Consider the following 9993-nt stretch of genomic DNA (forward strand, 5'->3'; position numbering starts at 1 on the left):
TCCACAGCTCAGCGATCAGCAGGGATGCCCTCCCAGCTCCATGTCTAAGAGACTGATGAGCTGTACTCAGAGTGGGGGGCTCCCAAGGCCGGGCTGCTTCCTGCCCTGAGGTGCAGTGGGGAGCATGGGGTGGGTGGGACTGCCAGGAAGCACACTCCTTTCCCACTAGCTCTTCAAAGTGCCTTGAGGATGGGTGGAGAAGGCCTTGGGGGCTCCTCCTGGCCCCTGAGCCAGGTGAGGGGTTGGTGAGGGACATGCTGCTGACTTGTGTGAATGGCTGAGACTGCCGGAGCTGGACGCCTGCATGCGCCACATACTCCCTCAGCCTTACACATAGCCCTCTGAGCCCAGCTGTCCTGATGGTCTGGGAGAGGTCAGCTTGGGAGCCTTGGGGCCTCTGTTGGGGTTCCAGGCTCCTTGGAGTCTGAGAAGACACCTCTCTTGCCACTTGTCTCAGGCCAGAGCAGTTGTGGTGGCCTGGGGTATGGCAGTCTGTGCCCATACTGTGCTCTTGTGAGACCACGACAGGCGGGAATCATTGGGATGGCTGGGCGTTGTCCATACACCCAGGTGCACAGAGGAGGCCTGGACCCATGATGGCAGGCAGGTGTGCTGGGCAGCCTAGGGCAGGGGAGGTGAGACCGGCTTCCCTGCAGCCCACTGTGCAGCTGGGGGAGGCCCCTTCCTTCCCTTGGCCTGTGCAGCTCTGGGGACAATCGGGGATTCAGACCCCAGTCCTCAAGGGGAACAATGGGGCCCTTGAAGGCCCTCCCCTTGCATTGTGCTTGGTGGTGAGAGGTGGCCCTGGGTCGGGCACGGGACTGCCGGGTGCACACCCTTGGAAGCCAGTGTCTGACCGGCTGGCAGGTGGAAGAGCTCAGAGAGACTTACATTTTCTGGCCTGAGAAAGGTAGGGTGCTGTCAAGGGGGCCAAGTGTGGGGTTCCCTTTGGGGGTGAGCAGTGTCGCTCTCCCCTTGGGGCCTGGTCTCCTGAAATTGTTGTCCCTGGGAGATAACATGTGCTTGGCCTGACTAGGTGTCCCTCCATTCTCAGGGTCTGTCTCAACCATGTGGGTAGGTCCTGGCCAGTAGGGTCTTCTGGGACCACAAGACCCAATGGTGGGGAGAGGTGGACCTTTAGGGGCTCCTCAGGCCAGCTGGTGAGTGGGGAGGGAAGGGGTGTGCACCCAGCAGCTGGGACCCCTCTTACTGTGCAGGACTGGCCAGCCCACGTCAGGCAGCTGCTGCGGGGGACATCTGGGAGCTTCACCCCACACACGGCAGTGAAGGCAGGCAGGTGCACTTCTCTGCCCTGTGCACTGCTGACCCAGTGTCAGCCAGCTATGCACAGCCTGGGACTTTACTTCAGTCTTTGTGGGTTCCAGGTCTTAAGGTCTGAGTCCCACAGGTCAACAGAAAGCAGAACAGACCCAGGAGGGGCCCCAATGTCACAGACATGGTGAGGGAGTTAACGGTTGCCGGGGTGAGGATGGTGAGCAGGAGTGGGTGGAGAGTTTGGCACAGGGCAGTGACTGGTCCAGGAGTGGACAGAGCTCCACCTGCCTGGGGCCTGTGGTGTGCTGGGCTGTGGTGGACCAGGTGGACATGGCTGGGGTGGAGGAATGCAAAGAAAAAGGAGTGAGCTGTGCTCTGTTCTGCTGAGAGATGGCAGCATGCTGGCTGCAGTGGCTTTACCCAGAGCAATTTTGGAGGAGGAATAAAGAGTGGAGTGCATGGGCACCCTGCAGGGCTGGGTGGTGGGCTCTGCATCCTGCCCTAGGCCAGCAGTACCTGGGAAGGTCTGGAGGGGCCATGGCCCAGCAGCTGGAGCTGTCTGGACTTGTCACCGCGACTCTCCCCAGGCCAGTCTGCACCCTTGCAGGAGGAACTCTACTCCCTTCCCAGTGCCAGCTGCAATGGAGAGGGGCCCCGGGACCCTCAATGGGTTCTCTGCCCCCTTGGGGTCTCTCATAACCCAGCTACCTTCACTTCGCAGCCCTGGGAGGAAACAGGGCTTGACCTTAGGTGTACCCATCCTCCCCTGCATTTGCTGAGGTGGTGTGTACACCCACATTTGCTAAGCGCACTCGTAGCATGAACAAGGCTGGCCCTGAGGGCACTGTGAGGGTGAGAGATTTGACTGAGAACCTGGGCCCCCTGGGGCCCTGTCGGAAGGCTTGTAATCCTTGGGTTGCTGGGGCGCGGAGATGGGGGAACTGCGGTGTGCATAGGGGCTGCAATGCCAAAGCAACAGACGGTCCCAGCCTGGGGTTTGGGTCCTGGCCACCCAGGGAGTCTAGTCAACTGGGACCTCCAGGACGGGAGTCATGTTCCAGGGAGGGACTTGGCAAGACAGCTGACAAGGGAGACCTGGGATGAGTGGTCAGGGGCCCCAGCAGGTGCGTGGGTGGGACAGGCTCTGGGCTCCAGCTGAGGCCTTGGCCTTGTGGGTGAGAGCTGCCTTGATGGGCTCACAGGCATTCACCTGTGAGTGAGGGCTGCAGTGCCAGGCACTTGCAGGGTCTTTGTGTTCTCAGGGAGGGGAAGAAGCTTCCTGATGTGCCACTTTCTCAGGACCAACAGTTCCCAGGGCCAGGTCCCCTGCTGCACAGCGGCAGAGGAAGTCCCACCCACCACGGTCCTCAGGGGCACTGGGAGGAAGTCTGGCCAGAGATAGGAAGAAAATGGCTGCTAGGTCATGGTCTGCTCTGGGCCGCCCCTGGCCCTCAGCCTTGCCTGTCCCCGCAGGACCTTTGTTCAGACCTGGGTGTGGGGGCACTTGAGGCAGGAGAGCCCAGCTGCCCACCCCTGCAGAGGCCACTCCCCTTGATCTGGACTGGAGGTAGCAGGCCAGCTCTCCCTAGGACAGGCCATCCTGATGCCCACTGAAGCCCAGCCAGGCATCTTTCTCCAGGTGCTTGGTGGGGAGGACTGACTGTCACAGGGGCCCCTGTTTGTGCCCACACTGGCCCAGCAGTCATCCCTCCCTCCCAACACCCTTGCTGACCATCTGAGGCCTGCCTCCTCCGAGACCCAGGCACCAAGGTCCCCTCCCAAACCTTATCCAGGGTCCCTGAGCAGCTCTCACCTACACTTGCACTGTTCCTTCACTCTGGGTGAGTCCCTGTGAACAAAGTTCACTGCAGACCCCCAGGGCCTGGATCCCTGAAAGGCCAGCAGCCCCTTCCAGCTGGGCCAGCGGGGCCTTTGCTGGAGGCAGCCACCCAGCAGCACTGATGGTCCCTGCAGCCGAGGACAGGCCATCCACCACAGTCCCTACTCCAGCCTCCAGACAGACAAATACATGCAGGTGTGGGGGAAAGATGGGGAGATGAGCTCGGAGTGATGGCACGGGAACTGTTTCTGTTGAGGCTTTATTTTACATTGAATTACAGAGACGTTGTGGAGACCCGAAGAACTCCTGTGTAGGCCCCTGCTCGTTCCCCATGGCATGCTTGTCACAGGCAACGCTGTCACCTACGGAGCCCACCTTGCCCTCAGACTCCTGAGTTTCCCAATGACCTTTGCTGCTCAAGGTCCCCCCATGAGGCATGTGGTCCTCACTTCTCCCGGGTCCCCCTGGGGCCCCACGTGGCATGCATATCTCTGATCCTATGAACCCTCAGAGCCTGTGCCCGTTGCTCTTGGCTGTGCTGATGGTTGGGTGTGTTGTAGGAGCCCCTCCTGGAACTTGTCTCTGCTGTCTCACGGTCACCTGGGCTGAGGCTTTGGGAGCAAGGTGGCAGGGGCAGGCCCCTCCTCACATCATAGCCAAGCCCCTGCTCTACACCTGGCCCTGCCTAAGGGGCATTTGCAGATTCTACACTCCCATGCTGAGGGATGAGGAGTCAGACTCCCCTCCTGGAGGACACAGTGGCAGCAAAAACTATTTAGAATGTACTATTTAGTCAAGTATTTGTATGAGTGGGGACTTGTTTATTTTATACCTTAATAATCTAGAACCCAATCTATAGTACTACCTTATTCACTCTATAGTCACTATTGCCCAATTCGATCCAGCTTCAGACATACATGAGCTCCGGCATGGCTTTGCCCTGCCCCTGGCAGTGTGTGTGTGGGGAGTGGGGGTGGGGGGCTCGTGCTAGCATTTCCTGGAGTACTGGGACTGGGCCTCTGGACCTGTGTGCCAGGTCAGGAGGCAGCACAGCTGAAAGTGTAGATTTGAGGCCTCTGTGCACATCAGCCCAGGGCAGGAGTCTTCCAGGCAGAGCGGAGCAGTGCCAGCCCCCGACTGTGGGGTGACTGCACCTTGACTGCACGCAGGACACAGCCTGCACACATGTGGACAAGCACATGCACCTGGTCTGAAGAGCCAGAGCTCCTGCCTCTGCTCATGGTGCTGAGGGAACAGACAGACACCCGCCTGCTGCCCAGCATGGCTCCCCAGCTGACCACTCATCTGCCATCTTCCCCATACATCTGGTCTTGGTGACCCTGATGGCACGTGCATGAGCCCCCCATGGCAGAGCACCACCCCTCATCCCCAGGGCAGGGTCTGTGTCAAGCTAGATCTGGTCTCAAAAGCCCCAGCCACATCTCGTGGGCGTAAGTGGTGCAGTTCCACCACAACTTCCAAACATGGCACAATTTCCCCAGAGAACTGGTTGTTAATACCCCCAAGACACAAGTGAGGTCTGCCTGCACCCTGAGACAACCCCCCATGTCTTGGGAGAGAGGGAAGAATTGGGGGCTAGTCTGCCATCCCCTTTCTGGGTTCCTGTGGGGGCAGCGTGGGCCTCAGCCTCTTGTGATGTGTCCGATCAGGGTGGAAAAGGTTCTGGAAGAGTGGAGTCTGGCACCCAGGGAGAGCAGCAGGTCTCAGACCTGAGGGGTCCTCTGTGATTCCTGCCTGGGGCTGAGTGAGGGAGAGAGCGGCCCTGGAGGACTGGGCCTGAGCTAGTCTGTACCTGTGTGTGTGTGTACATGTGACTGTGCATGTCTCTATAAATGTATCTGAGCATGTGCATGTTTTTACCAGTGTGTGCATACTTGAATGTGCATGTGTCTGAGTTCATTGTACACCTGTATGCATGTCTGAGGTAACTGCATGTACATATGTGTGTACACAAGGGTGCATGTGTGTGAGTGGGTATACATCTGTATGTGAGTGAACATGAGTGTGCCTCTCTGCTTCTCCATCCCACACCTGCCCACCCTGCCTCCCAGACCTGCTCCAGGAGGGAGGGAGCCAGAAGAGTAAGGCACCCCAGGATCTCCTTTCCCAAACTACCCTGGAGAAGGTACTGGCCTTCGCTGTGGAGTAGGAAAGGTGAGTGCTGGGAGGTGAAGCTCTGGAGGCACAGGGCTGGAATTGCTTGGCTCTGCCTGAACAGCCCCTTCTCTTGGGCAAAGGCCCACTCAAGGATCAGCTGGTTTGGGATGAGGTGTGTGGCCCATGACTGTCTCTGAGGGTCCCAGATCCCTTATGGTCACTGTGCCTCGGTGGACATGGCTCCACCCTGGACAGATGCCTGGCCTCACTGCCCCCAGCTGGGACTACCTGGCTGTGACTGCAGAGGACATGAGGGTGCCCATGACAGGGAGAAGCAGCCCAGAGTTGGGTGGCAGCTGGACCAGAGGGCATGAAGGAGCTTGGGGGTCCTTTGCAGAGAGGCAGAGGTACCAGAGCCCTTGTGCAGGTTGTGGAGTTGGGAGGGGTGTACTACTGGAGCCTAAAGGCTCATGAGGCTGTAGGACATGTGGGAGGTGAGCAACTGGGTGTGGTGAGGCACTGGGGGCTGGACAAGCTGGAGCTCCCCTCCCATGCTGGGAACAGGGCTCTATTTGCCTGGGTGCCCCTGGGGTGTGTGTGGGGTGCCTTGGGCTGAGGCTGTGCAGCCCAACTCTGACTGGGGCTGGCCTCTAATTTCGTGTCTACTCCATGAAGTTGACTCCCTGTGGCTCTCAGGGCCTAGGATGGGGTCCCCAGAGGTGGGGGATGGGTGAAGCTTGCACAGGGCCAGGCTTTCCTTGGGGGCTAGGGGAGGATAGGACGGGCTGACTCCGCTCCAGGCCACTGGGACCTGGAGTTGGGTCTGAGGGCTGTGGGGGTGAGTGGTCAGCTGGAGCAAGGCAGCCTACTGTCTGCCTGCGTGGCTCTGCTCACTGTGCATGCATCCCAAGGAAGGTTAGGACTCCTGTATCACCCCACATCCTCTGACCCCCACACCCCCCTCCCACCCTCCTCCCCACCAGCTGAGCTCTACTATGACCCACAGGTTCCCGCCCCACCCTGCCCCTATGACCAACATGAGCTGGAGCTTCCTGACGCGGTTGCTGGAGGAGATCCACCACCACTCCACGTTCGTGGGCAAGGTGTGGCTCACGGTGCTGGTGGTCTTCCGGATTGTGCTCACGGCTGTAGGAGGCGAGTCCATCTACTCCGACGAGCAGACTAAGTTCACATGTAACACCAGGCAGCCAGGCTGCGACAACGTCTGCTACGACGCCTTCGCGCCCCTGTCCCACGTGCGTTTCTGGGTCTTCCAGATCGTGGTCATCTCCACACCTTCCGTCATGTACCTTGGCTACGCAGTTCACCGCCTAGCCCGCGCCACGCAGTATGAGCGCCGCCGCGCTCCCTGCCGCAGCTCCAGGCCCCGCGCACCCCTACCACTGTCTCCGCAGTCCCACCCTGGTTGGTCCCAGCCCGTCGACCTGGGCGAAGAAGAGCCCATGCTGGGCCTGGGAGAGGAAGATGAGGAGCCGGGTGCGGCAGAGGGCCTGGGCGAGGAGAACGAGGCGGAGAATGCGAGTGCGGCCAAGGGCGCCGGCGGGGACGCCAAGGCGGCGGGGACCCCAGGCCCCAACGGGCCGCACGACGGGCGGCGGCGCATCCAGCGCGAGGGCCTGATGCGCGTGTATGTGGCCCAGCTGGTGGCGCGGGCGGCCTTCGAGGTGGCCTTCCTGGTGGGCCAGTATCTCCTGTACGGCTTTGAGGTGCCGCCCTTCTTCCCTTGCAGCCGCCAGCCCTGCCCACACGTGGTCGACTGCTTCGTGTCGCGGCCCACGGAGAAGACGGTCTTCCTGCTGATCATGTACGTGGTCAGCTGCCTCTGCCTGCTCCTCAACCTCTGTGAGATGGCGCACCTGGGCCTGGGCAGTGCGCAGGACGCTGTGCGAGCCCGTCGTCCCCCGGCCACGGCTCACATCCCAGCTCATTGTCCGCCACCCTGCCTGCTCCCTGCCGCGCCCGCCGGCCTGGCCTGCCCGCCCGACTACAGCCTTGTGGTGCGCGCGGCAGCACACGCCCACGACAAAGATCTGGCCAGCCTGGCGCTGCGGGCCCTGCAGGACCAACATGCGCTCGAGGACCGTGACCACCCACCCTGCCCCGGCCTCCCCGAGGCCACCCGGGGGCCCCCGAGGGCCAACGCATCCGCTTCCGGGTCAGGCAGTGCAACGTCGGGGGGCACCTGTGGGGGCCAGAGCCGGCAGGGGGCCAAGCCCAGGGTGGACTCCGAGAAGGGCAGTGCCAGCAGCAGGGAGGGAAAGACCACCGTGTGGATCTGAGGTCCCGCAGCCAATGCTCTTAGTCCTCCCTCCACGCCAGGCCCTGGGCGGGGACTCGGGGATAAGTCTGGGGACTGGACGTGCTGGAAGCAGAACACCTCTTCCACCTCCTCCCGCTCTCTTACTGCCCCTCTCCTTCCTCCTCCTTCTCTCCCTCCTCCTCCTCCTGGGCTGGCAGACCTCCTCCTCATGAGAGGCGGGAAGGGGAAGGGCGTCCTCTGCTCGGTATCACTGCCCCTTTCTACCTGAGAACTCTATCCGGATTGGGCCTGGCAACCAAGAAGGGTCCCCAGCTCTGATCCTAAACCCCCGACGCGTGGGCTGGACTGTGGCTTGGGCACTGCCCTGCCCCTGCTCCATACAGAAGCACCTTGAGCTGCTCTGGCTTGGGTGCCCAGTCCTTCCCTCAGAGCCCCCTTGGGACCGAGCCAGCGGCTCAGAACAAAGGCCCTGGACAGAGTGCTGGCTGGCCTCTTCTTTGCTCCCCTGCAGCAGCCCAGGTGTGACGCCCAGGGGTGCCTGGCCTGGGTATTGGGGGTACAGTTGCTATCCCCACTCTCTGCAGCAGCCAATGGGGCTTTGCCAGCACCCTGACCCCAGCCTATGTGCTGCTTCCTGCAGAGCCAGAAGCAATTCTCAGTCTTCTTCTGACAGTAGGGGAAACCGAGGCAGCCCTGGGCTGTGCCTCCTCCTGCCTGGGCAAATGAGCTGATCACTCTCCTCCTGAGAGAGAGTATGGGGCAGGCTTATGTCCTGCCTGGGGTCCCCGCCCAGACATCTGGGCTGAGGCCCTGGAAGGCTGGGGGTGGACGGGGTCACACCCTTTGAACTTTGCAGCTGCCTGGCAAGGGCCCTTCCTCTGGGACAGACTTGAAGTTTTGCAAAGACGTCAGTCTGCCTTGCTGCTGAGACCAGCAGGGTGGTGGCCAGGGTGGGAGAAGGGGGTCCTGGTCTCCTAATTCAAACACAGCCTCCCAAACAAAAGGTGTAAAATAAAAAACTAACGTTTAACAACTGTATGTGTGCATGCGTGAAGTGTGCGCATGCACACACAATGTACACGTGACACTGTGTACATGCACTACATGCAAGCACAGGTATTTGTGTGGTGTGTGCACACATGTCCATCACTGGCCTCCAGGGACACGACTAAGCTCCAGGCTAGCCGGGAGAGCGGCTCCTCAGACGCGGGTGCAGCTTGGTGTCAGGCAGCAGGCTGGGCGGGGACCTTCAAGTTTGCAGATGGTAAGAACAAAGGGCAGTCCAGGCCCTAACACTCAAGAGCCAAGGTCAGCCTGTGGCTCAGGGGACAAAAGGGCTCTGCTGTTTGAAGCCCCAGCATGATCTGGATGGCAACCAGAGCCTGCAGTGGTGGCTCTGGTGAGGGGCAGAAGTAAGCGAGAGAGCTGGGGAGGGAATAGGGGGTGGAAGAGGGAGAGGGCTTAGATTTCAGTGACCCCAGCTGTCTCATAGCCTCCCTCAGGCCCAGGGCAGGTCCTGACAGCCTCTCCTGGCTGCAAACCCTCTCTTTGTTGCCCCAAGTTGGGGCTGAATCCTGACACCAACCTCAGCCTACCTGTGGTCAGATGTTACCTGCAAGCTGAGGTCCTCTTCTGTCTGGGCTCAGACCGGCTGAGCCTCTAGGTGAGCCCTGCAAGCCCAGCCCCCAGAGGAACCTCACCTCTAAGTGAGCCACACTTCCAGGGAAGACCTGCTCCCAGGAGAACCCTGCCCCACACGAGCCCCACTCCCAGGGTAGCCTCGCCTCAGGAAGTCCTGGATGGAGATGCCAATCTGGATCCAGAGCAGGGGCATACAGCTGGCCTCTCCAAGAGGTGGAGGTGCACGAAACCAGCAGTCCTGGGCTTGGGGGATGTGCTGCCAGCCATATCGTCACCAGGGAGGCTAGGTCCCTGGGGTGTGGGCTCTGCTGTCCAGCCATGCCTAGCCCCCACGGGTGTGAATGGGCACAGTGAGTGGTGGAGCTGGTAGTAAGGGACACCTGCAAAGACCACCTGTGTCCGTGGTTCCTCCATGCCCCAAGATCAGCCTCCTGCAGCCAGCTTTCCTCTCCGTAGTGGCCCTGGAGAACCTCAGGACCTCAGGGAAGTGGGTGGGCATCTGGGTGGGGAACAGTGGGACCTGAGGCTCCTAAGAGCTCTAGTGGCTGGAGAGGGCCAGTGAGAAAGGCAGGCATCCACTCTCAGCAGGGCCTGGAGACTGGTCTGTATCCTGAAGGTCAGTTTCCCATATCTGATGGTGGAAGGGTCCACAAGGGGTGGGAGGGTTGAGAAGTGGGGCATGGGCCCCCCTGCATGCATCTGAAAATGAGCCATGAAGCCCAGTGGACGAGAGAGGCGCTGGGCAGATTTGTGCTTGGGGAAGAACATTCTGGAGTCAACCAGTCTAAACAGGATGTCCAGACATTGGTTTTCTCACAACTGCATGAGCCAATTCCTT

The 9993-nt window shown here is 60.6% G+C and overlaps 1 protein-coding gene across 4 annotated transcripts; it reads left to right on the forward strand.

Moving 5' to 3' along the window:
• The first annotated feature begins 109 nt into the window (after positions 1-109).
• GJC2 (gap junction protein gamma 2) lies at positions 110-8550 on the forward strand. 4 transcript variants are annotated; one of them, XM_090290362.1, is made up of 4 exons: positions 110-234; positions 5188-5290; positions 6240-6881; positions 6984-8550. In XM_090290362.1, the coding sequence occupies exons 3-4, from the start codon at positions 6262-6264 to the stop codon at positions 7531-7533; spliced, it is 1170 nt and encodes a 389-aa protein (XP_090146488.1). In that variant the 5' UTR covers positions 110-234; positions 5188-5290; positions 6240-6261; the 3' UTR covers positions 7534-8550. The 4 variants fall into 4 exon arrangements, with proteins under 4 accessions (XP_090146488.1, XP_090146485.1, XP_090146486.1 ...); XM_090290359.1 differs by having other exon boundaries at positions 6240-8550; XM_090290360.1 differs by lacking the exon at positions 110-234 and adding an exon at positions 781-910 and having other exon boundaries at positions 6240-8550.
• The last annotated feature ends 1443 nt before the right edge of the window (positions 8551-9993 follow it).

Source organism: Furipterus horrens, unplaced genomic scaffold (genome assembly GCF_987537825.1).
Source record: "Furipterus horrens unplaced genomic scaffold, mFurHor1.1.pri manual_scaffold_10, whole genome shotgun sequence".
NCBI lineage: Eukaryota > Metazoa > Chordata > Mammalia > Chiroptera > Furipteridae > Furipterus > Furipterus horrens.

Excerpts from the sequence above, each read along its gene's own strand:
- GJC2 (XM_090290359.1), top strand. The coding sequence starts at position 6,262 with ATGACCAACATGAGCTGGAGCTTCCTGACGCGGTTGCTGGAGGAGATC.